The sequence below is a fragment of the Rhinolophus ferrumequinum genome, chromosome 10 (genome assembly GCF_004115265.2).
Source record: "Rhinolophus ferrumequinum isolate MPI-CBG mRhiFer1 chromosome 10, mRhiFer1_v1.p, whole genome shotgun sequence".
In the NCBI taxonomy this organism is placed as follows: Eukaryota; Metazoa; Chordata; class Mammalia; order Chiroptera; family Rhinolophidae; genus Rhinolophus; species Rhinolophus ferrumequinum.
This window is the reverse complement of record NC_046293.1, coordinates 74,569,394-74,595,477: the sequence shown is the minus strand read 5'-3', so window position 1 is coordinate 74,595,477 and position 26,084 is coordinate 74,569,394. Positions and strand designations below refer to the sequence as shown.

Sequence of the window (26,084 nt, the reverse complement as noted above, 5' to 3'; positions counted from 1 at the left end):
AATGTGGTTAGTGGTGATACAAAGCACAGAAAACAAGTTACAAATATCTTAAAATTAACTTGCACTTACAGTTTTCTACAGAGGAAAGCAGTGGAATATAGCAATTTAGCCAAACAAAGATAAACCACTAGAGTTAAACATCATTTGAGCAAAACATCATTTACTTTAGTATTAATCCTATGATTTCAGTTTATCCAAGGCTTGAGGTCAATGTTACTTATGGTGTCTCATATTTTGACAAAAACTTTTGAGTCAACTGCATTTTTGCCTCTTTTTGCGGCAGGGTTAGAAACACATCTGGTCCCTTCTAGAACACGGCTTTCAAGAAAGTCACCGGAGGCATGTTTGCTTCTACAGCAGTTTTATGGTGAAGACAGCAACATCCATTATGGACTAGTCCTGAATTTCATCTCAGCAGACAGGTGTAGCAATGTTGGCTTGTTTATTTTGGAAAAGTGATGAAATTGGCAATGACATTTATTGAGTTCCTACTACATGCCTCGTGTCTTTATCAATAGATGAGAATTGGGTGAGCAACATCTAAACTTGAGACTTGTGCAAACATAAGTAAATCTCTAGGGTATATTATTTAGTGAAAAAGGAAAAGTGCAGAATAGTGTGCATAACATTTGTACACTGCCATTTGTGTTTAAAAAAAAAAGAGGGGAGAATACACTGCTTATTCATGAATTAACTATTGTACACATGAGATCGACTGCTTCCCAGTGAGAGAAACTGGATAGCTGGGAACAGGGGACAGTGAGATTTGCACTCTTTACCATTTCGTGAGTTTTGAAATATGAACCAAATGAGGATACAACCTCTTCCAAAAAATGGGCTTTTTCTTCCCTAAAGTCCCTCTCTCAATAACTCACATTATCTTGCGCCAATTTTGAAGACATTACTGCTGCTTTAAAGCTAGACGGGATAATTACCCTATACCTTAGTAGTCTCAGACCCAGGGCACTGTATTACTAAAGCAGACTCCCTTTTAAGGATGAAAACTTACTACTGAATACAATCTGAGGACTAAGAATTTATATCAGACGGACTTCCTTGATTATTTACTAGACGTTTCCCATCACTGCACTGACTTCACCCGTGAGGATATGGCGCCATCTTGTCTTCCTTCATCTTATCCATACCACCATCTAACCGAGAGATGGTCAACCCTAAATGTACATTAGAACTTCTTAGAATCTTTTGAAAGGTACCGATCCCCACTCCTAGAGATTCTAATTGGCCTTGAGTTGGGACTGGGCATTGTTATGGTTTATGTGTCCGCTAAGTGATTCTCTAATCTGTAGCAGGATTGAGATCCATGTGTCCTTAGACACTAGGCACTGCCTGAGGCTACATTTTCAATACCCACCTACCTGGTTGCCCTAGTGGATGAGCCTAGAACTTAACCAGCCTTTGCTGGTTTTCTCTATCTGTTAAAAATGTATAAATGGGCCAATCTAAGTATTAATAAAAGGATATACTGATAACTGCAATCTGATGAGGGGGCTGCATACCAAGAAAATAACTGGGAAGAAGTGGCTCACTGTTTCAAATTCTTTATGCCTTGACCTATGAACCAGAATCTAGGCTGGACATAGGATTCATGATGGGTAGGACCTAGCACCCTGAGTGCAAGTGCCCTTTCCCCAAAGATGCAATAACCTTTGTCTTTGCCCTGGCCCAGCATCTCTTCTATGTTACCAGAGAACTTTAAAAGCTATCATTCCCATCTGGAGTTTTAGTTTGGTTGTATTGCTCCTTGAAAGGATTTTATCTTAATCTTTTAGATGAACGGGTCCTGGCCTGAACTTCAGGGGAGTTCATGAATATTCTGAAATTTTTTAAAAAAAGTGTACATATTCATTTTCCCAATGAGAGTGGTCAATAGCTTTTGTCAGATTCTGGAAAGGATTCCATGAGTGAAACGTTTCTAGGTATAATAAAGCCTACCAAAACACAGACATCTCTTCAAAGATTTTCTATTCAGAAATTAGAAAGAGCTTGGATGACACCAGAATGCAAATGGATAGATAGATACCATAACATCTGTTCATTTTCTTCTCCACAGAACAGATGTCTCCTTAGTACGATCCTTTTAACCCACTTCAATCAAAGGGCTACAAATAGACTCAAAACCAAAAACCTAGTGGCCAATCTAAGGTCCCCAACCAGCTTGTCATCTTCTCCCTCCTATTGGTTGATTATATGAAATTGCCATTTTTGTAAATCAAAACCAGTCAAACATCAGCAATTTTACGTTGTGAATTAATACTTTCTATGAACTTTCCACTTAGACAATCTCTCTTTACTGTCTCTGGTGGTAGATACCACAGAGTTGCAATTTTTCATGTTGCATTCTTCTCTTTCTCTAATTAAGGATCTGCTTTGGCTTCCAGGCCTGGTAAGTTAAGACTTCTCCATGGCTAGAGCTCCAAGGGCCTCATGATGAGGGTACCCTGAATGAAGAGACCATTGCTTCCATGCAGGTCACCAGAGTCTACCTGTCTCACTGAAAAGATGCTTACCTCTGAAGGTATTAGCGCTGAGTAAATGAAGCTGCGCTCTGGAATTGGTACTGCTGCAGACCCAAGACTGAGCTAACCCTGGACTCTGACATATTCACCTTTCTTAGCAGTCACAGAGAACAGTTATCACTAGGATAGCCGGTAGCTCCTGGCTTCTAGCTTTCATCTCTGAATTCCTCCATGCTGATGTGGAATCACTCTGCTATCCTGTACTAGAGGGACAAATTAAGGTTTTCTTCATTTATAGTGAATAGTGAGACTGCTGTAAGCAAAGAAATTAAAAGGCTTCTTTCTTTTTTGCACTGCCCAGAAACTAAAGTGTGGCTATTCCATATACATTCTGCAATTCAACCTGAGGTTATGCAAAGCCTGGCTCCTACATACCATCCAATTCTTTACATACATCACCCATCAAACATGCCCATACTTCCCATGTTAAAAAAACAAAACAGACACAACAAGCCTTCTGTTGAGCTTGCACTCATAAAGGGGGCTAATGATACCTAATCTCCAAAATTCTCTTCAGTTTTTGCCCTATCAGACCTCTCCCTCACCTTCTGGAAAACCTCTCCTCCCCCGGCATTCAGGACTCCTTGCTGTCCTGATTCTCTTGCTGCTTCTCCAATTTCTCATTCTCAATTTATATAGTGTCCCTTTCACCTTCACCTCACTGGGTATCCTCATCATCTTTGAAACTGAAATTAGCAAGTCCTCTACATCTCTAATTCGAAAGTTTTTCTGAGCTTCACCTGACTTCCCAGTATCATGCAAATGTTTGAGTAGCACTTTTAAACTCAACATTACCAAGACCCAAAGTACTGTTTCTTCCCCTCTGTAACAATTGTTGCTCTAATGCAGTAGAGCAACAGTTGATAACTGTCATTATTTCAGTTGTCCTAGCTGAAGACGTAACAGCTACTTTCAACTTCCTTTTTACCTCTGTCTTACAATATGCACCTGACACCCTAACATCCTGCCTTCTCCTTAATGTTCAGATCACTGGTTCTGGCCATGTAGCTGCACTTCTTAACAGCTTCCCAATTGTTCATCTTGAAATTTTTACGAGAGAGCACTCACTCTGGAGCCAGAGAATCTTGTTTTGAATCCTATTTTCATCCCTCTTGTGCCACTGGTAAAGTTAATGTCTCTGAGCCTCAGTTTCTGCAGCCATAAATAAGGACTCAAAAGATTTACCCCATAGGTTTCTAGAAAGAATCAAGACCATGTACATAAAGTGCTTAAAAGGGTTCCTATCACCCAACACTCAATCAATAGCAATATTAATATTACTTGTATGGTCTCATCCACAAACCTTTCTCCGTCTTCTCTAGTCCTAAACTTCTCTGAAGGGACCAATAGATATATTTTTGAGCGAGGGTGGCATCCCAACCGTGCAATTTACAAGCTATGTGACCTATGGCAATGTATGTAATTGTTTTGATCCTCATTTAGTTCATCATCAGGAAATTGCATCAAAACAGGTGCAAAATTAAATGGAGAGTATTTATCACCAGCAATAGCTCAATGCAGTTTCTGAAAACATTTTCGTACCTTCTACACAAAGTAGAACATTTCTTAGGTAGTGTCTTGATCTGTTTGCTTTCTGTTCTTTCCATTAATCTTAATTCTTTGACTATATTGTCAGCGCTTTCAGAGCAAGGAGTCCATCTGATACTTCTGTTTCCCTATCAGCCCCAAGCAAGACGTTGAACTCAAGATAGGTACCAATAAATATTGTCGATGGAGCTATGACTAGCTTGCTCCTACATGAAACACAGGCACACACAGAGAAAAATAAACTAAAAAATAAATATCTTCAAGCAACTGGTCACGTGAGAAATCTAAAAATGCTGGCATCAGCTATACAGTCTTTTCCAATTGAGAAGATCAAATTGTATAGCCTGAATCAGAGGAAAAATGGAATCATCATTTTTTTCTCATTCCATACACACATTAAAAAAAAAAATGTTGTTATACTAGAGTTAAAGAAGAATAATTTTCCATTACATGAGGGAAAAAAAGGACTACGGTGTGTGCCTATTGAGTGCACCAGTTAGCAACATCGGGGCTACTAGTCTTAAAATGAAGTAATGTGACATCCCTGTGCTTGAAAGAAGCAACTCTGTCCTGGGAAAAGGGATAATCAAATGAGAGCAAACAGTTTAACATAGGTGAAAATGCAAAATTCTTGTAAAAAACTATAATACAGGCAGGTAAAATAACATGGTCAAAATGAAGCCTGGGAGGGGCTAAGAATTCACAAGGTCCACGTGTGGAAAATACACCACAGGATGACTTCATGGAGATTGGCGATCACAATGCGTCTGCAGTACTATCTACAGAAGTTGATGACACATGTATTAAAGATACTTTGGGGATAATTTAACAAGAGTATTCGATACAAAAGAAATTTGGAAGTAGTTCTTATTCTCAGTGTCCTCAAACACAAGACTTTCATACTTGGAAACGGCTTAAAGTTATGATCCATGCATATAAAATAAAAATTACTCAAATTTTGCAAATATGTATAAAATATATGTATATAAATACTACTGTCATATTTTACCATATATATGTATATACATATATATATATCTCATGATATATGAAATGTTAAGATTTCAAACTCTTTCAGTGCTCTCACATACATTATCTTATTTGGTTCTTCTACAAATAAAGGAGAGTATAGAACTAATTTTCACACTAATCATTCTGTAAAGAAAGAAAAGATTGGGTTATCTGAACTATTCCTTCCTCCTATGAATTCAGGAAAAGAGCATTCAATAAAAAATTATCGGGCTGAATATTCTGAAGTTTCCAAAGATATATACAGTGTAAAAACTAGTAAGGATAAAGTCCATCAAAAAATAAAGTGAAAAGTTATAAATGCTTGGATAATGAAATTTACTGTGAACTATGAAATGTACTGTATTATTCACAGATGAGAGACTACAAAGCTACTCATATTTCACTCACAAGTTCAACTCTGAAAGGACAGATCCTCAAGGGGAGAGACCACTGGGTTATTTTCTACATCTGCTGCTCATTCTTCAAAGTTTGTAGTAGCAGGATCAACACAACCCTGTGTGCTGAGTCCTTTGCCTGGTACTTAGAAGAGAATTAATGGATTCCAAAGGGAGCTGCTCTAGCACTGTGATGACTACTTCAGAGCTGTGAGGACAGACTTTTAAAGAAGAAATGTGGAGTATCTGCAAATTCAAACATTATAATGACTGGTTTGCATGGGAATGAATGGTTGGTGTTTATATTGTAGAATTTTATTCTGGGAAAGAATAAACTCATATTTTTGAATAACAGCATTATTCAATAGTAGCTTACAATATCATTTATTGTACTATTATATCCTGCCAACTATTCTAAGGGCTTTTCATAAATTAACCAATTTAATGCAATATAAAAAGAGTACTATTGATGCTTATAGATGAGAAGACTGAGGCAGGGTGAAGGTAAGTAACTTGTCTGAGACCAAACACTATGTAGAAGTTTCAGGAATCATACTATAGAGTCTTAACTGCTATGCTTCCTCTCAAAAACTAAAATTTTTCACTAATTTAGAATGAAACTTTTCTTCACTAAACGTATTTGAAGAGTAAACATCACTTACTATGAAAAGAAATTGGAATAAATTCCAGAGTTAAAAAAAATTAAAACATGTTGTCAAATAATGTATTTATTCTAGGAAAAAAAAAACAATTGACTTAGAGAAGATTCACAGAAGTACAGAACTGGGAGAACGTGTGTCAACCCTCCAATTTTGATGATGAAGCAACAGATTCCCCAAGAAGTTGAGTTAATTTGCCCAAGGTCATATGGGTAGATAAAGGCAGAGGAAGACAAATAACACAATATTCATGTTTCAAGTCCAGTGACCACATTTCTACACCACAGTTCAGAATATTAAATCCTCTACTTCCTCTAACTAATTTATTGCCTGAGAAGGCAAAATGTAGTACATATCTTCAAAGCTAATTGTTGAATTATTCACAAACAGCCATCTGCCCTGGTGAATCTAGTAAGCATATTGAAGAGTTTATTGAAATGGTTTGCTGTTATGAAGTTTACAATTTGTGAAATGCAAACAAATGTAAAATGACAGCAGCTTTCATTTCTTGAGGACTTTCAGAGACTATTATTACATAAAAGTGACAATTGCCACACCAAGGTCAAGTATACCAATCAGTTTATGACTTAACATCAAGCTAGATTTAAGGTGACCAATAAATCATATTCCATTCTATGTAATAACTTAGCCAAGAAACAGTAAGCTAATTTTTTAAAAATTTAAAGTAAAATCTATTTTATTCTGTGTTAGTTTTATATATAAGCAGTTTTACATCACTTTCTTCCAGCTTTATTGAGGTGTAATTGACAAAAAATTGTATTATTTAATGTATACAAGTTGATGTTTTGATATATGTATGAGTATACATTGTGAAATAATCACTACAATCAAGCTAATTAAAATATTCACCACCTCACATAGTTACCATTTTCTTTTCTTTTTTTGGGGGTAAGGGGTTGGTGAGAAAACTTACAATCTACCCTCTTAGCAAATTTCAAGTATACAATACAGTATGGTTAACAATATCATGTTGCTGTACACTAGATCTCCAGAACTCATTCATCTTAAATAGCAAACTTGGTGCATTTTGGCCAACAAGTTTTCACCCCACTTCAGAAAAATACACATTCTGCTCAAGCACATACGAAACATTCTCCATGATAGATCACATGTTAAGTCACAAAGTAAGTCTTAACAAGGTTAAGAAAATAGAAATTCCAAGTATCTTTTCTGACAATGGAATGATACTGGAAATCAATAATAGTAAGAAAACAGGAAAACTCATAAATGCATGGAAACTAAACAACACACACTCTTAAAAAACAACTGGGTTATTAAGAAATCACACAAGACAAATGAAAACCCAGCATAGACAGCTTAGGCGATGCAACAAAAGTCATAGTAAGAGGCAAGTTTATAAATGCTAAAATCAAAAAAAGGAAAGATCTCAAGTAAACAAATTTTATACCTCAAAGAACTAGAAAAAGAAGAACAACTAAAACTAAAGTTAGCAGAAGAAAGGAAGGAATAAAGACTAGTAGAAATAGATCAAATGAAAAAATAAAACTAAGAGTTGTTTTTTTGAGAACATAAAATCAACGAATCCTTACCAAGACTAAGTAAGAAAAAAGAGAAGACTGAAATAAATAAAATAAAAAATGAAAGAAGAAAAAATATAATGAAGCCTCAGAAACAAAAAGGATCATAAAGGACAATTATGGGGAGATGTCTGTCAAGTAAGCTGATTTCTTGCTCATAACCACCACTGCCACTGTGGGAGTCTGGGTTCCAGTGTTATGCAGTAGAAATGTGTATAAAAGATACAAATTTGTACACTGGCACCAAAGCAAAGGTAAGGAGAAAGACAGTGCCGAGGAGGATTTGTTTGCCCTTGAGAAGTGTTGGGTTTTGATTCTGCAGATGACAGGTTTTTTGAAACAGGAGGCAAATACAAAATAGGAGAGAGAGGCTTGAAAGCATATCTGTGTATAATCACCATTCCCCAAATTTAGGATGCTAAATTTGTTTATACATTAAAGTTCCTACATTAAAGTATTGTTTGATTCCTCCTCTTTGACAAAACCGCTGTACCAAACACGTCCTTATCCACATGCTTCTGGCGTTAGGGCTGTTAGGTCACCAATCCATTAATAAATTTCTGAAAAGGTAGTGTTTGTTTTCTTCCTCTCAAAAATAAGAGCTGAATTATTCAGAATTGGTTTGTATATTTTAACTGGTCAATCCAATTTGGCTTCCAGAATTGCATACTTTCAATATGTCCAGATCAATGAATAAAGGTAAATCATTGCTTATTTAAAAATACAACCTATTACTTAAGTTGTTTATGAAGTTTTCTGGTAAAGAGAAAAACTAAAATTACATTTACCTCCATCAGGACAAAAGACTTCAGGAAAAAAATCAAGTTTTGTTTTTTCTGATATCCTCTTTCAGGCATTTATTTAACAAATATTTACTGAGAACCAAATATGCATCAAGAACAAGGCTAAGAGCTGAGAATTGATAGTGAACAAAAACTAAAATGATTCAGTCCTTCAAAGAGTTTAGAGCAGAGAGAGACAAATGAACAAATCAAAGGATCCTACAAACTAATGTGAAACCGCAATGGTGATATAAGCAAGAAGGAAAAGGTCAAAGTGCTTCAAAGAGGTCAAGGAGGGCAGCTGAATATCAGCCTTGAATACCTGTCAGAAGGCATGGAAAAATGAGGGCACTTTTGCTAGGTATTAAAACATAGACTCAAAAGAATGTAATAACCAATAAAGTACAATATATGAAGACAATGAAGTTAGAATCACTCCCAGATTCTTATTTTGGTGGACTCAGTAGATGCAGGCAGCATACAAAACTGCAGGGTACATAGAAAGAAACTTGTTTTGTGGGGAAGAGTAGAGATAGTGAGTTCAGCTCACGTCACCTTGAGCAGAAGTTGTCTAACGATCAGCTGTGCTCAGCAGGAAAGTCAGATACAGAAAGGAGGAGTTAGAAGCCTCAGTGTAATCGGTAATACTCAAATCCAACTGCACGGAGATTCACAAGGACATATAAGCAGAATGAGAGAAGAAGGCTAAGAATCAGACCCTCCCGAACTCCCATGTGTAGGACCAAAGCAAGAGAAACCAAGACAGGCAAGGGAGGACAAGCTGTCAGAGACATAGGCAAAAAACAGAAGAGTCGAGGTCAATTTAGTTCCATAAGCCTTTATTGAGTACTTAGTGTGTTGTATGCACTGTGCTAAGAGACTGGTTTTTGAGGCTCTCACACTCTATGAGATATAAACACATAGTACAATGTGGTCGGCTCGGTGACAGACATATGCTCAGGGGGCAATGGAACCACAGAAAGGGGCACTGAGCACAACCCAAGACTGTGAGAGGAACATTTGAGAGATGATAACATCTAAGTAGAGGCTTCCACGATAGTAGGCATCAACCAGATAGGAAAAAACAGAGGGGAAGCCATGACAGGCAAAAGAATCGACATGAACAATAGCAAAAGGGCACGGAGCTCAAGAGACTTGAGAGAATTACCTTCAGGGTTGATGACACGGAGAGGAAAATAAAATGAGGTTGAAGAACCTCATTGTCACTTGCTTTTGTCATTTATAAAGTCACTGTTGACCTCTGTTACTGTAGCTTCTATGAAGTAATGTGAAAATTGGACTGCAATGGGATGGAGAATAACGGGAAGAACATGTTCAGATAATGTGGGTAGAGTAGTTTCTCAAGGAGCTTAGTGAAGAAAACCACGCAGATGGGATAGCTAGAAGTGGGAAATGGTCTAAAGGGCTTGGTTTTGTCATTGCAGAGAACTGAAGATGTTTACAAGTTGCAGGAAAGAAACCAGAATGCAGAGAAATGGTTTTAAAATGTACTTATTCCATTCACTCTTCTGCCCAACAAATGTTTATAGAGAATCTACACTGTTCTTAAGCACATCATTCTAAAATAAAGACAAACAACCGAGCCCCTTTTATGGTGTTAAAAGAAATCATGTTTTAAATAAACTTGAGAAGTAATAAAAGGCCAATGGTAAATTGCACAGAAATATCTAAATACTTCAGTTCTAAAGGCAGCTTAATACTTATAAAAATAATGACATCTTCGGCTCTGTCACATTCATATTACCAATATCACTCTTCATTATAATCATTCAGCGTTGGGGTTTATTTTGTTTAATTCAAGGGGAATGATTATTAAAAATATTTATCCTATCGCAAGGACTTCAGTATGGAACAGATCTGTCAAGATTATTTTATGTTTTAATTATTACAAACACCACAATGCCTATTAAGTCTGCAAAGTACAAAAGCACAGTACAGAAGATAGAGAGTAGTGCAGAACAGTTTAATATGTCAAAGTCTGACTTAACATTTCCGAGCATTCAGAGACAGAAAACCAGCCAGCTAAAAATGAAGGAAGCTAATGTCTTCAACTGGTGACTGGGAGAATTACACAGAGAGACAGAAAAGGGTCTCTAATTTTTTCAGAATAACCGAGTTGCAGGATTTTAAGGTTGTAAAAAACCTTGACATCATCTACCACTATCATCCACACCCTACATATAAAAGTCCCTTCTTCACATTCCTTGCCTGACATGGAGACACTTGAAGTGAAACAGCTTTCTGTGTGAGAAGTTGCCTATTCTACTACTGGACGGTTTAATTTGTCTCTGATTATTCCCAAAATACAGGTCTCTGGAGCTCTGCATTACTATACTACTTCCTTTATATGTGGCAACTCTTTAGATATCCAAAGATATTGAATATATATGCACATTAAATACCGTTTTTCCCCGAAAATAAGACCTAGCCAGACAAGCAGCTCTAATGCGTCTTTTGGAGCAAAAATTAATATAAGACCCAGTCTTATTTTACTATAACATAAGACTGGGTATAATATAATATAATATAATATAATATAATATAGGGTCTTACATTAATTTTTGCTCCAAAAGATGCATCAGAGCTGATTGTCCAGCTAGGTCTTATTTTCGGGGACACACGGTATATTATATTTCGGACTAACCTTTCACAATTCCTTCATCCCTTTCTTGTATGACATTATTTTTATCCCAGTCCTCTTCTTCCAGATGCTTTCTAATAAGTTAATTATTTTTTCTTCTTCCTCATTAAACTAAACACAAATTTCCAAATGTGAAAGAATAAGATTATAAAATTGCATACGGTGAGTATTTTTTAAAGCAATCCTACCAACTGCTTGTGTTTGAAATATGGAGTATTAAAATACATAGGGACTTAATCACATAAACAGCAACCAACTCCTTTCCCCTACTTCATTTCTACAATTACTTTAATATAAAGATAACACTAAAGATTTTTGCATTTTCCCATCTTGAGCTATTTGGACCAAAAGTCCAATTTCATTTTGAATACTGATTTAGTAAACTACCATTTTGCTGTCCCTCTAAAGTGTTTGCCTCCTACAAATCTGATAGGTATGTGTTCTAAGTATTCATACAAGGCATTGACAAAATTAAACAGGATGAGCATATAAGTAGAATTTTCTAGTATATACACAAAAATTTTATTCCCAGGTGAGATTAATCCATGCAACAGAATCTTAAAGCGGTTATATATTTAGCTATAAATTTAGTCAGTCTACGATTCTCTCCCTTATACATATAGCTATCATTAGAAACTACCAAAAATGTCTAGCTAAAATCAAGATACCATACATTTGGAAACCTATTAATCCTGTAAGAACACAAAATGGTTAATCTATGTTGTTTGCTTTATGATAACTATTTTCTTTACAAAGATTCTAAAATCAGTATCAGCATGATAATATGTTTCTAGAAATCTGTTAAGAATAGCCATCAGGCTTTCAGTGTATATTTTTCAGAATATAATTTTGAGGATGTTGTTCAACAAATTTAATTAGCTGGCTGTTATTTTCTATATATTCCTTTCTCTTTTGAAATCATATTTTAACTGAAAGAAGATGTAAAAATGTCCCATGCCTCCATCCAAATTTTTCTGTTCTTACTTAGAACTACTTCTCAAAAAGTTTCAATAAAGTAAATATTATTTATATGTGGTATTAATTTCATTTTATTACCTCATATAAAACTGTTGTGTTCCCATGAAGAAGTGGTCCATAACAGATATAGGAATGTCCGACAACCCAGCCTAAGTCAGAAGCTGCCCACCACACCTAAAAAATAAGAAGATAATAAAATGCATATATCTTAATCAAAAAAATGTCATGCAAAGTGAATTTAAAACCAGGATTACCTCTCCAGGTTTAAGTCCATATACAGAAGACATTGTCCAGTTTAGCATCACAGCATATCCTCCAGTGGGCCTGACCACACCCTAAAGGAGAGAAAAAGTAAAGCAACGTTAATAAACAGTACGTTAAAAGAGTTTCTGTCTAGCTCTGTAACTGTAACACACATACAAGAATTGAGGAATGAAAAGGAATTCGACTTTCTTTTAGTTACTAAAACTGTTGATCTCCTCAGGTACAACTAACAAAACATAGGTATCAAGCTGCGGAATACATTTTATCTACCAGCAGCAACACCTGGTCTCTTGGCAAATACCACATGTAGTTTTTTTTGGTATTTAACAGCTACTTTCTAGGTTGTATAACATGGTTAGCATACAGCTGATTCTTTTGATCACCTTAGGAGTAGCAGAAATCCTGAACCCCCTGCCAGTACGTTTCACACATGCACCGTCCCATGTAAACTGAACAGTTCTTTCCCCAGTACATTCTGTATTCTCTTCCATGTACTTGGCTAATTCGTTTGTCCTCTTGATACTGCATGGTTTGATACCTTGACGAATTTGCTATTAATCAACCTGCAAACACACTTTTCTAAAACTTTTTATTTATTTATAGAGGAAAAAAGTGAAGTTTTTTTCATAGATAATATGCTATCCATATATTATGGTAGACAGTGATAATTAACGTCAGTAATGATTTCACTTACGATGTTTTAGAATTTTTCTCCACCTGGCTAGCCCTGCATTTAGAGCTCAATTTTATCAGCAATTCTAAATATTATTATAACTGAATAAATTTTTAGATCATATGTTACAGAGGGTAAGGTAAATCAACTGGAAGTGATAAAAAGGAATAAAAGGCTTGGAAGAACATAAATGAGTAGCAATTCATTTGGAAAACTTAGAAGATAATTTAAAAGATAAGTTACCAAATTTCTATTTACTTCTCAAGTGAACACTTCTTTAAAGTGTATTTACCAATGCTGTTCTGTCTGTAAAATGGTGGATACTTAAAAGGATTTAACCCCAAAAAAGCGAGACTTACGAATGAGACCATACATAAACAGCATTTAAAATTATAAAGGATAAAATTTAACATCTTATTAACAAAATTATTTCCTTAGTTCTAGCATGTATGTATGTATGTATGTATGTATGTATGTATTTATTTATTTATTTATTTTCCCTGTGCTAATACCATCCAAAAGGCAGAAATGTCAAAATAAAGTTACCATCAAAGTTTCTCATTAAAAACATTTAAAATGGAGCTAAAGCAGAGAAATAACCCAAAATGTCTGGTTTTCATTGGTCTCTGATATCCATTTATTTTTATTTTTTTTAAAGGATGAGTAAAAAATTTACATCAAACATCACTTTACCATTCATTAACCTAGACTAGGTGTGAAATTTGGTCTTGCCTCCAAAATACTCAGATGATAGTTTTCAATATTCTGAGTATTTGATATGGTGCAAAAAAAGAACTGTAAAGTTACCTATTTTTCATCTAGATCTTCTACCAGAAGTTTGAAAGTTAAAAAAAAATAAAAGATTCCGTTAGAAAAGAGTTTCTTTATTACAATATTAATATGTGACTAAAACTGTGAGAAAGTGTTTTTTTGTTTCTTGTTTGTAATCCTATTTTCCAGGTAATGATAATTAAAATGCAAAAGAGAAACTTGTTTAACCTTTGAAAACACATAAATCATTTTAAAAAATCATTATATTCTAAGTATGCAAAATTAATGAGAAACTTAAAATTGCATTTTAAAATGCATTTAAAACCTTGAGTTTGAGGTAAAAATACTTCTTCAATATCAATGCTTAACCCTAAAACACAAGCATACTACATTTTATTCCTTTGAAACTCTGTTATTTTCATGTATTTATACTCTAGCAACCTTAAAAGTAAAGACATTAGATGACCTAATACAGTCTCAGAAAAGCCCTGCAACCTGCCAATATATTGTTCTGATTTTGATGGGATCAGCCATAATACTTGAAAGACATCCAGGTGGGAATAACACTCTGTGCCCCAAATAAAGACATAAAAGTTAATGCAGTCTCAGAAATGGGAAAGGAGACAATGCGAAGGTGCTCTTTGAGATTAGATAGATAGATAGATAGATAGATAGATAGATAGATAGATAGATAGATAGATAGATCTATATCTATATCTATACACACATATATACATATACACTTTTAATGTATAAGGTATTTAAAAATTCTATCTGTAGGAACAAATTTAAAAGTTGATTATTAATTACCCAGGAATGGGACCACAGAGTTATCACAGATGGCTCTTTATGATTTCCAGCTTAATGAGTTGTCCTTGAAGACAAGGAAAGCCACAAAGTATCATAAATGAGGCTATTAAAACAGAAAACATGTCCATATGAAGTGTTCTGTACGGTTTGGGTTGCCACAACTTAAGAAAAATACAGTTGGAACAATATTAACAATATGGGTTGTAGCAAAAGAGGAAGGAAGACTGTGGTGTGTGGTAAAAATAAGAGCTTGGAATTCTTCATACCAAAAATGTTGTGTTTTTTTTAATGATCTATAAAAATTTGAAAGGCAAATCTCAAAATACTCAGGTAAGAGATGTGTGCAGTATGTGACAAAGCTTCATACTTCCTAATTTGAGCCCTTCCATTATCCAACTCTGTAATAAAAGATTATACAAGACAAATTACATACTTACATACATGAGATATATATTTATTCATACAATTAAAATATCCGACAATTAAATTTGTGAACTTGTTGCAACAATGTTGCTAACCTTTTTTGATATCAGATGGATTATTCATTATGAGTTTTTACCAACTGGACAAATAGTTAACCAAGTTTACTATTTGGAAGTGCTGAAAGGGCTGCGTGAAAAAGTTAGACGACCTGAACTTTTTGCCAACAATTCATAGCTCTTGCATCATGACAATGCACCAGCTCACACAGCACTGTCTGTGAGGGAGTTTTTAGCCAGTAAACAAATAACTGTATGGGAACACCCTCCCTGCTCACCTGATCTAGCACCCAATGGCTTCTTTCTTTATCCAAAGATAAAGGAAATATTGAAAGGAAGACATTTTGATGACATTCAGGACATCAAGGGTAATACGAAGACAGCTCTGATGGCCATTCCAGAAAGAGCTCCAAAATTGCTTTGAAGGGTTGAGTAGGTGCTGGCAACAGTTCATAGCTTCCCAAGGGGAGTACTTTGAAGGTGACTGTAGTGATATACAGTAAGAAGGTATGTGGCACTTTTTCTAGGACGAGTTCACGAACTTGTCTGATCTCGTATATGTAAATATCTTTTTCTATATATATGTGTGTTTATATGTGTATATACTTATGTATGTTTGTACAGAGAGTGCCAAAAAAAAGTATGTATACACATTTTAAGAAAGGAAAAAAATGTTTTAAAATTGTAACAATATATACCGATAACAAAAAATGAATACAAGTCATGTGTATATATTTTTTGGCACCTCCGGTATATATATATATATATATATATATATAAAAATATATATATAAATACATATATATATATATAAATTCAGCCTGACAATTTGAGAAGAAAAAAAGAAGAAATATTTTACCTGAAGTAAAGAAATCCATCACTAAACGATGGTTGGAGTCAGTAGGTTGAGAAATAAAAGGTATGATTCTGATAATTTAAAAAAGCCAACACATCAGCAATATTCTTATTCTTATCGTGGCTTTACAGACGATATTCCCTCTTTCTAGCAGGAGCCCCACTCCCACCCTTTTCTGAACCTGGCTAGCTCCTACTTCATCACACAAGCATGTAAAGACATTGTGAAAGTGCCACTCCTCCGAAAGCTGTCAGGGATCCCACAGTAACAGTCTGTCCTGTCCTATAGCCCCAGGGCCTACACACGCCCTCCAGGCACTGACACCCCAACCAAGGGCTATGTCTCCCCAACCACTTTGGGGCTGTGAGAATGCCTTTGTCTCCTCAGCATGGTGTCTGTCATAGAAGAGGCATTTAATACACTTGTTGACAGATTAAATGAGTGAACGTTTCAATCAATAAGCACATGTATGAAAAATATTCTCCTTGAAAATACTCTTTTTTGTTCAGGAGAAACCTTTGAAACTTGTAGAACGTAGCGAATCCTATTAGTAGAAATGGAATGGTTTCATTTAGGATATTTCATCAAACATAAAATCTCTTGCTGCAAGCTTCTGGATGACTCCATGCTGCCTCTATGGAGGATACTTTAGCAGCGGTATGATTTTTTATTGATCTGAACAATTATGAGATGGGGCAAAATTGTAGTAAGACCAGCATTTTAATTGCAAGAATTATAACACAAACAAAACAGCTCACTGCTTTTTTGTTTGACTTTTTCTCATTTTTTTCCCCTAGAGTAGGGAACATGAATAGATCACCTAATATGCAGGAATAAAAGGGACATATGTAAATACACATAAAGACAAAAGGCCTTATCCATACCCTCCTGTCATGCCTTCCTTTCAATCTTTTCCTTTTAGTTTCTTTCCCCCATTCTCCTTTAGCGCTGAACTTTTTTTGTTGTTGTTCTTAGCACTGCACCTCCATGATATAAGCAGAAAGAAGATAAATATAATCATCACTAAATCTCCCACTCCCAAAAGGACACCACATCTAGATGAGGGATTCTTCTATTGTATCCTGAATACAGGCACTGAAACCAAACAGCATAGAAACCCACAAGACAAAAATGCATGCAAAGTAGCTCTGCTGTGGTTGGTAGAATATTTGCAGCAGCTAACAGATTAACCTGTCATACAGCAACCTGACAAATCCAGAGTTGGCAGATGCAGAGATGCAAATATGCCCTAAATATATCTGCAAATTCTAACCAAAGAACAGCTTGCCTTATGGGTGTCTTATATGTGCCTATGTGAAATGAGTATTTTTAAGCAGTGTATTTTTGTGAGCTCACAACATTATTTTTCCTCGTGAAGAGTAAAGATTGAGAAAACAAACTGTATGACGACATGAAGTTTATATTTAAATGCTTCATAAATGCATATGTGCTCATTTTTCCTGTACTTCTATTCTGGGAATCCCAATATTAAAATTTCAGATCCCATTAATCCTGATTATGCCTATCAAAAATGAAGTGAGAACTTTATGAATAAAGTGGATGCCAGGAGCTAACTGGAAAAGTAAGAAGTCATTTAACAAATAGTATTCGGAGGATTTACCGTGGCCCAGTTTTAAGGTTGCTGACATAGTAGTGGATTCAAAGATGTATGAAATATATGCTAAGACCCCAGAGAACATGAAATTTCATGAAGATAGTAAATAAAAGCTAATGTATAAAGTAGAATAAAATAAGTGGCAGAAAGGTTTGTTGGCGATGTATAATATCAACACAATTTAAATCCTAATGTCCACTAGAGGGCTGAAGGAAGTATTTCTGAGAGATCGTGAGAGACGATTACTTTCTCTTGCCATTTTGCTGTCCTACTTTGCAAAATCTACTCACTCCCATGAAACACCAGACCTCTACACTGTTAACCCACAAGGGTCTAGCTACAAACCCAGATGTACTTCTTGGACCCAGACCATCACCTCCAACCACTGGCTAGGCATCTCCATGCTAATGCCCCAAACACATATCATACTCAGTATGTTAAAAAAACTCTGTTTCCCCAGCCCTAAACTATCCTCCTGTGTATCTATTTCAGTAAATATTCAAAACCACCCTCTCATGTTCTCAGGTTCAAAGTTTTGGATTCTTCTTCTGCCTCACTCCTATCCTTGAACCAAATCGGAATTCTCTGTATTAAGTCCTAAATTAATTTAACACCCTGAAAACCAATAAGCTTGCCTCCATTGCATATATTTGTCTATCTTCCCAAAAAATGTTACAAAGGTTACCTTCCTTCATATTTTTCTTTCCTGCTTAAGAAATATTAGTGCCCTTCGTCCCTAATATACAGAATATAACCTAAACTTGACTTAAATTTTGAGAGTTTGGCCCCTGCCTCCATTTCTAGCCATTCGTTCTTCCGCACCATATGCACTAGCCATCCTGGAACCTTCCGGGCATACTCCTGCCTTCACTTATGCTGCCATTCTGCCTGGAATGCCCTCTTCCCTGTGATGTCACTCTGTGAAGAAGTTCTACTCATTCTGCAAGCGTCACCTGATCAAGAGCTTTCCCTGAGATTCTTCCAATCACTCGGTCCTTTTACTCTGCTTTCCTTTTCTTCATAACACTTGTCACATATTACGTAGCTCTTTATTTGTTTAGCGCCTGTGTCCCACCTAGAGAATAGAAACTTCTAGAAAGAGAGCCAGACACATATTTGTATGCTCAGTACTATTTGTTGAATTAATTGAATTCAATCGTTCAGATACCATTGAATCTCATCTTTTCTAGAGAGAGATAACTTTGCCCCCATACAGCAAGCATCAGTCTACCTTGCATTATCTGTTTATATATGTGTGTGTGTGTGTGTGTATACACATATATATACACATATATATGTATATATACGTATATATGTATATATATGTCATATATAATATATATATGTATATATATTTCAACCACATTAGACTGAAGAGACTGTGGTTTACGCATATTTTTTGTCTCTTTTAGCACAGAATGAACACTCAATACATGTATATTGAATTGAGCTGAATCCAACCTGACTAGAGATCTCCAAACAATTAAAGCCTTCTCCAATCTATTGAAATAGAGTATCTTCAGTATGGTATATTAGGATCTAATGAGAACGATTGAATCATCAAAAGATCTTCAGTTTGAGCATCTAGGAATCCAGAAGAGAACTAGACCCAGAGAAAACCTGTACTAGCTAGGATATGTCTTTATTTGGAACCACCACTTTTTAGATTTAACGCTCTGATTATAGTTTTCTTTGCTTTCTACTACACTGACTAAGTCAGTTTTGAGATTCTGACAAGCTCTTCTTCTGATCCTCCCACACAGATCCCCATTCAGACACAGTGAATTTCACAGTGATTTAAAATCAGAAGGTGGTGCAAATGTTTTTATAAGACCCTTTTAGGCTTTTAAGGAGCTAAAGTGACTTTCTGTTTTTTTGGTTTTGTTTTGTTTTTGGTTAGGTTGTACGAAGTTTTTAGGGTCAAGGGTTTCCTCTCATGTTGACAGTTTTATATTAAATTGAAATTTGCTGAGTCCTCTCTTATTTTACATCCAAGTGTTCCGTTGGACTCTATGTGGCTGGTGCATAATGCAGAATTGCAAAAAGTGGAGGGTAAGGATTGTGTCCAGCAGATCACTTGGACTACTTAAACAAGTCTTAGAGTCTTCAATATAACAAATATTTACTTTTTAAATTGACTAGAGTTGTTTAAAAAAAATCATAATGACACAAATATCTTTGTTTGTTTATTTATGCACTCAACAAAAATTTATGAGCACAACCACATACAAAGCGCACAACAGTAGACTAAAATGTAATAAAACATGGTTTCTCTCCTCAGCGAGATTATATTCCCCGACCAAATGTTTTCTTTTTCTCAAGCAAGTTTTATATTAAACACCTTAATTTTCCTTTTTTAAGATTATAAATCGATTATGTTTTCAGAACTCTGATGCTACAGAGATCTAATATTAATACGGAGGCCATTGCCCTCCAGGATGTGAGCGACTGTGAAGGTCCCTTCCCCCCACTAAAATTCTGTGATTCACTGAATAGTAAATCCCCTAACAAAGATGAATAGGAAGATGGTATTGCAAGCCTTTATGAAATTGTATGAAGAAACAGTATTATTTGGAGATGTCAGGTAAAAGTGAAATTTGTTTGTTATCTGACACTTTCATAAATATTGATGCTTTTAACTTTGTTATATGTAAACACCTTTCATGGTAAGCAGATTTTAAAATCTGTTTTCAGTGCTGCAAATCCAAGAGTTCACTACTCTGGATAAACTGCCTGTTGTTCAAACTGTCTAGACCAATTCTCAAATTTGTGTTTATAACAAAGAATTGAATTTCCCTAATCAAAAATCAATCCCATATTTTACGAAAGTTATACCTCAATTTAAAAAAAATATTTCATTTAAACTATAATTGTATAAAATTTTATTAAACCGACTGATATTTGGTCAAATATCTATTGATTTTCATAGCTTATTCAAGCAGTTGTATATTGTTGATATATGTAAAGATTTTGGAAGAAGTTGGAGCTAAGCATGTGACCTTAAATATAATTAATATTTTTCAATATTTAAACACAACATTTCTTTAAATATAAAGTACCTAAGTCTAAACCTCAAGCTAGAGTCTACAAACATCTTCAGTCAATAATCAAACATTCTCAATGCAAAAGAAATCTGATGCTATAGAGCGTTATCCATAAGAGTGAATACCTTCGGCAGCCCTGTTGTTCCAGATGTGTAAAGAATATACAGTGGATGTTCCGAAAGAACAGGGACACAATCATGTGACTGTGCTTTTGCCATCTCTTCATCCCAGTCAAGGTCACGACCTGGAGCCAAAGGAACTGTCTCCTACAGAGCAAAAATACAGCAATATACACTGAACAAAGGAGATTAAATCTGGAGAACAACTGAGAATAGCTAAATCTATATTGGTCTGAGCATCTGACTGAAAAAATCTAGGCTATCTATATAGCACAAAATATCAGATTTATGACTAAGTATCTCAGGGTCATGAGTTAAGACAAACGTTCATAAAAAGTCCAACAGTTTGATGTTGGCTTCAACTGAACTGACAAAAGAACATGTTTTATTCAAATCTAGGGATAACCTTAAGAAACTCAATTTGATGCAGGCAAGTTTTCATCAAAAATCAAGAGTGTAACTAACAGAGGTCCATGTTTCCATACATGTATATGCACTATTAACTTTATAAACTAATTTCTACTTTTCATAACCTATTTCATTTACTTTGGAACTACAGTCGCTGCAATGAAATATCAACTAATCCATAAAAATTTCTCTTCATACAAGGACCATTTAGGAATAACGCTGTGGACATCTTTCCAAATGAGAGATTATTAATTTATTTTCAGGGGTGAAGGAAAAATCTACTTTGGCATTTTCAAGAAGAAAAATCCATTTTGAAAATTAATGAGAGTATATAACATATCTAAAATGCTATCCAAGTTTTTCTACATCTAGGTCATTGATTAATATGGTAGAAATGTTTGTTTTCTCTTTTGGTCCTAGAACCAAGCTCTGTGTTGTAAACTTTATGATAATAGAGTCATGAGTTAGACAGATACACCTTAAAAGAAGGTAGACAGATCTTTTAAACATGGTCCTAGTGAAATAAGCCAGACAAGTGAAGAGGAGGAAGTAGCTTATGGAAAAATTACTGTAATGGGGAGTTACATCTATTTAAATAACATGTTCAGTTACTTTCTGAAATGATAACTAGCTTAAGATGATGCATCAGAAAGTTTACACTTTGTAAACTTATTAATATAGGCACAAGGTAAGGCTACACATTCCTCAGGGAAGTTAATAAGATCCATCACCTACAGAGTACCTGTAATCATTTCATCAAGGTAAAGCTAAGCCCAGAGACTCTGAGTGATTTAGAAAACCCAGACTATCTCCATTTTTCAGGCTCCTTAATGTATTAATCAAGGTTGTAAAAAATGGTCATATTTTTAAATATTTCATTAAAAAATTAACAGAATATAATACCACAAATACAATGCCTATATGAATACACACACTGATAGATAATAATCTGAATTGAACTTCATAAAGGTGAAATTTTAGGATTCTCCAGCCATACTCTGATAAACCCTAGTATGCCACTTAGATGAATAAAAATAGTTAACTCTCTGACCAAACTGCCTCAGATAAACATAACTAATTTCAATTATCAAGGCTCTGACATCAAAATTACAGACCTATAAAAAAAATCATCACACTGCACAAGTAAAAATGTCAATTGAGTCATTACAAAAATAATTACAGATCAAATGAAATGAGAACTTAAATAAGTATTTATTCTTCAGGCTAGGAAATGCCGGCATGTGTAAAGATTTGGCAAGAGAGAGGGTTAAATGCAACATTAGCTTTTACATATACAGAGGGTGCCAAAAAAAAAAAAAGTATACACATTTTAAGAAAGACAAAAAACTGTATTAAAAATGTAATATCCAATATATACTGATAACCAAAGATGAATATCAGTCCTGTGTATACATTTTTTTTGGCACCCCAGGTATTTACTCCTATAGACATGTCCTTCTTAGTTGTTATCATTCTTAAAAGGCATTATTGGGAGAGCAGTAGAATTGACTGATGTGATTGGTATTCCTTTGATTCTGTCAATGCTTGCTTGAGGCTTAGGAGTGGCAGCCAGGTTTCTACCGCCTCTGGCAAAAATGCAAATCTGGTTAATGAGAGGCTCAATTTGCGTCTCTCTCAAGTCAAAGCAAAGCCAGTCCACTGGGCTTAATTACTGTCTAAACAGCAAATCTAACATGAAGGACAAGACACATCCAAAGCCCTCATCTAAAATAAAGATAAGTCAAAATAGAAGGAAGTATCTTAAGAAAAAGGGAGAGGGAGAGAAAGTGAGCCAGTTATGGGAGAGGGGTAAGGAGAGTGGATTTCTACCTATTAATAGGAAAGAGATTTGCATTAGAAAAAATCTAAAGAGTAAACATTCATATCCACAGCCATTATGTTGTAAAGTAAATGAAATAGCATATAGCCTGTCAGTTAAAAGTCATTTAACTGGAGTTCAAATCTTGGCTCTGCCACTTATTAGCTGTGACTTTGGGCTATGACTGCTCCAAGACTCAGTTTCTTCATCTGTAAAATGGAGCCAAAAATAGCATCTACTTTACTGGTTTGTGAGAATTATACAAGAAGTATTTGAAAGTACTTAGTATTTGAAAGTAACTTAGAAGTGCCTGGCTTACATTCTTTATAAATTCTACATTTCATATACGTGTGACGAGCACACACATACACACATAAACATTTTTGTATGTGTGTGTTCCTACCAGTCCTAGAACTTTCTCTTACCTAAAGCTTTCTTTAGTGCTGACTTTGCATTCCCTAATACAATAGCAACAATCCTTTTTTTTAAAAAAATATGCTTGAGGTCATCTAAAAGAAACTAAAAATCCTTCGAGACAGTAAGAATATTAAAATCATTGAGAGTAGCAGTTCATGGACCACAGACTACTAAAACTTTACACAGCAATTTAATGTGTAATAGGAATTGCTAGTGGTAATCAAAATGACATAGTTTTAATGCTGTCTGTTCTTATATCCTGTCTTTTAAGCATTTTCTGCAGCTAAGCTCTCAAGAGTTCTGCAAAATTATACATGATTCTTCAAACTCTTGTAATTTTTTTCCACAAAAATTTTTAATCTGCTAGAAACCCAAGTTATCCCTACTGTAAATAGCTGGATATTTGCTTGGATGTAGAAATAAGGTGGCCAGTAGGTCCAATTAACTAGGAAAAGCATTGTAAAATACATTCATTGATGTATTGTACTGCTTTTTCTTCTTTCAAGGATCACAGAATAATGTATCTGTTTAGAATATTCTTATTTTGTTTTCCTGAACATAGTTTTTATTTCTAGACTAAACACCTTTTCCAAAGTTTTTAAAAGATTTGTACATACAAATTAATCACACCTCTATCCACAAGGCAGGATAACTTAGGAACCAAGCAGGCAGACAGAGAGCATGCGTTCAAATCATGACCCTGATACGTACTAGCTGGGCAAGTTTATCGTCCTGTTCACTGGATTCCTCTTCTTTAAAATATGAATAATGCTATCACCTAGCTCACAGAGTTATCAGGAAGATTTTTTAAATTATCCATTTGTAGAGTGTCTTAAAAATCACATGGCAAGTAGGCAGGTCAATAAGTATTTGCTAGTACTATTATTTTTATTGTTATAATTTAATTAATAAATGACACCACTATAGACTATACATAGACTCTAATTCATTAATATTATGGGTATTTCTGTGTTTCAATATTTAAGCTAGTTTTTCATAAAGAGAAAATATCATTCATATATATATATATATATTGCTAAAAATAGAGACATTCAGGAAGTATATTTAATGATTTATAAATCAAGGGTTTGTTTCAAATGTTCAAAACGAGAATCATCCTTAGCACATCACAATAAGCAAGAACCAAATTTAATATTCAGATTACCATATTTGGACGATTGTAAATGAGAACTTTATATGGATTGTGTTGTCCTATTCTCAGCGCTTCTTCTAGAAGTGGTATGTATTCTACCTTCCTTCCAGGTTCAATGCCAAAGGATGCTGTAACAACCACCTTGGGCTACAAAAAAAAAAAAAAAATTGAGAAAGCGTAACAATCCTAATTAAGGTAATCACAGTATTTCAAGTATAGACAGGCAGTTACACATTTCTAAAGAAATGTTTGAATAATTCTGTTCTCTATTGAATAAATGGCTTGAATACCAAGAAGCCCTTTTTAAGTGTTACAGAACTAACCACTTCCACATAAATCTCACCTGTTCAAAATTACACTTTTGGCTAATAAGTATAAGCTGTTAAAAAAAACATTTTTCAAAGAATTCATTAAGCCAGGTAGCTTTGCCATGAACCAGTAAATGCAAGCCTAGGGGACCCTCACTTGCAGTTACCCCATAACAGTTGGCTGTTGCTGAAGTTGTAGCATTTTCTTAGGCAGAGAGGGCCCGCCCAGTTGCTATCAGGAAGTGTTTTCAATGCTTTTTATGGAAGCATCTCCCCTTAAAGAGCAGAGAGACCACAGAAGAAAGGAACCCAAATCTCCAATAATTATTTAATGATTCTTTTCTCATTCTAAATACATATTCATTTTCACCAAATCTTATATTTGTAATTTTGTCATATTTTTCTTAAAAAGGCCAGCAAATGTTTTAAGTTTTATGCCCCACAAAGCCTGAAGCCTAAGACACACTTGGCAGGCTTCTTTACCTGACAACTTGCTAGTCATTCTTCAAGATACATGCAGACATAGCCAAAGGGCATTTTTGAGGGGCTGAAGAAGTTAGGGTTCATCTCCCTTCCTCGGTACGCTCTGGGTAAGCCTCAGATGTCTGAGGATGGCCGAAGTGTCCCTTCATCTCCTCCACTGCACAGGACGCTCTCCAGCGCCAAATCCGGATCCCATTTATCGCTGTGCCCCTAGGCCTGCTACAATGCTTGCCATACCATAAGCTCTCAATAAATATTTGTGGAGCTGAACCAAAATTCTCATTCATTTGCAGAAAAAAAAACAACCGTGTGTTTATTCCTTTAAGTACAAGGTTTCTTCACCAAGCAATCCAAAGCAAAGGAGACAGGTAATAAATTATTCAGGCAGCAGATAATCAATCCCAGATAGTGCATCTTTCCTGAATCTGATTTCTGGTTATAATACATTTCATCTAGGGAAGGTTTATATTATGCCAAATATATGCATATGTAGTATTTTCTGCTTTTTGGATATCACTTAATATTCATGGAGCTGAAGCTCAGTGCAGTTAACCTAGCTTGCCCCCGGTTATAAGTGGTGGAATGAGAAAGAAGAACCCCATTCTGTCTGATTACAGAAACTTGCTCTTTCCACTGTATCAAGCTGCCTTTTAGAAGGGAACAAAAGGAAAGAAGAAAAATAAGTCTTGTTTCTTTTTATCATATTTTTAAAGGTCAGACATTTGGATATAATT

At 35.1% G+C, this 26,084-nt stretch overlaps 1 protein-coding gene across 2 annotated transcripts in view; it reads right to left on the bottom strand.

Annotated features, from left to right (window-relative positions):
* The window catches only part of ACSS3 (acyl-CoA synthetase short chain family member 3), a 139,402-nt gene that overhangs the window by 54,279 nt on the left and 59,039 nt on the right, over nucleotides 1–26,084 (bottom strand). For both annotated transcript variants that reach the window (XM_033117982.1, XM_033117983.1), the window contains exons 4-7: nucleotides 24,572–24,706; nucleotides 20,769–20,909; nucleotides 12,386–12,466; nucleotides 12,210–12,305 (exon numbers count right to left, since the gene is read on the bottom strand). In XM_033117982.1, coding sequence (XP_032973873.1) covers nucleotides 12,210–12,305; nucleotides 12,386–12,466; nucleotides 20,769–20,909; nucleotides 24,572–24,706 — 453 coding nt within the window. The remainder of the gene's footprint in view (nucleotides 1–12,209; nucleotides 12,306–12,385; nucleotides 12,467–20,768; nucleotides 20,910–24,571; nucleotides 24,707–26,084) is intronic.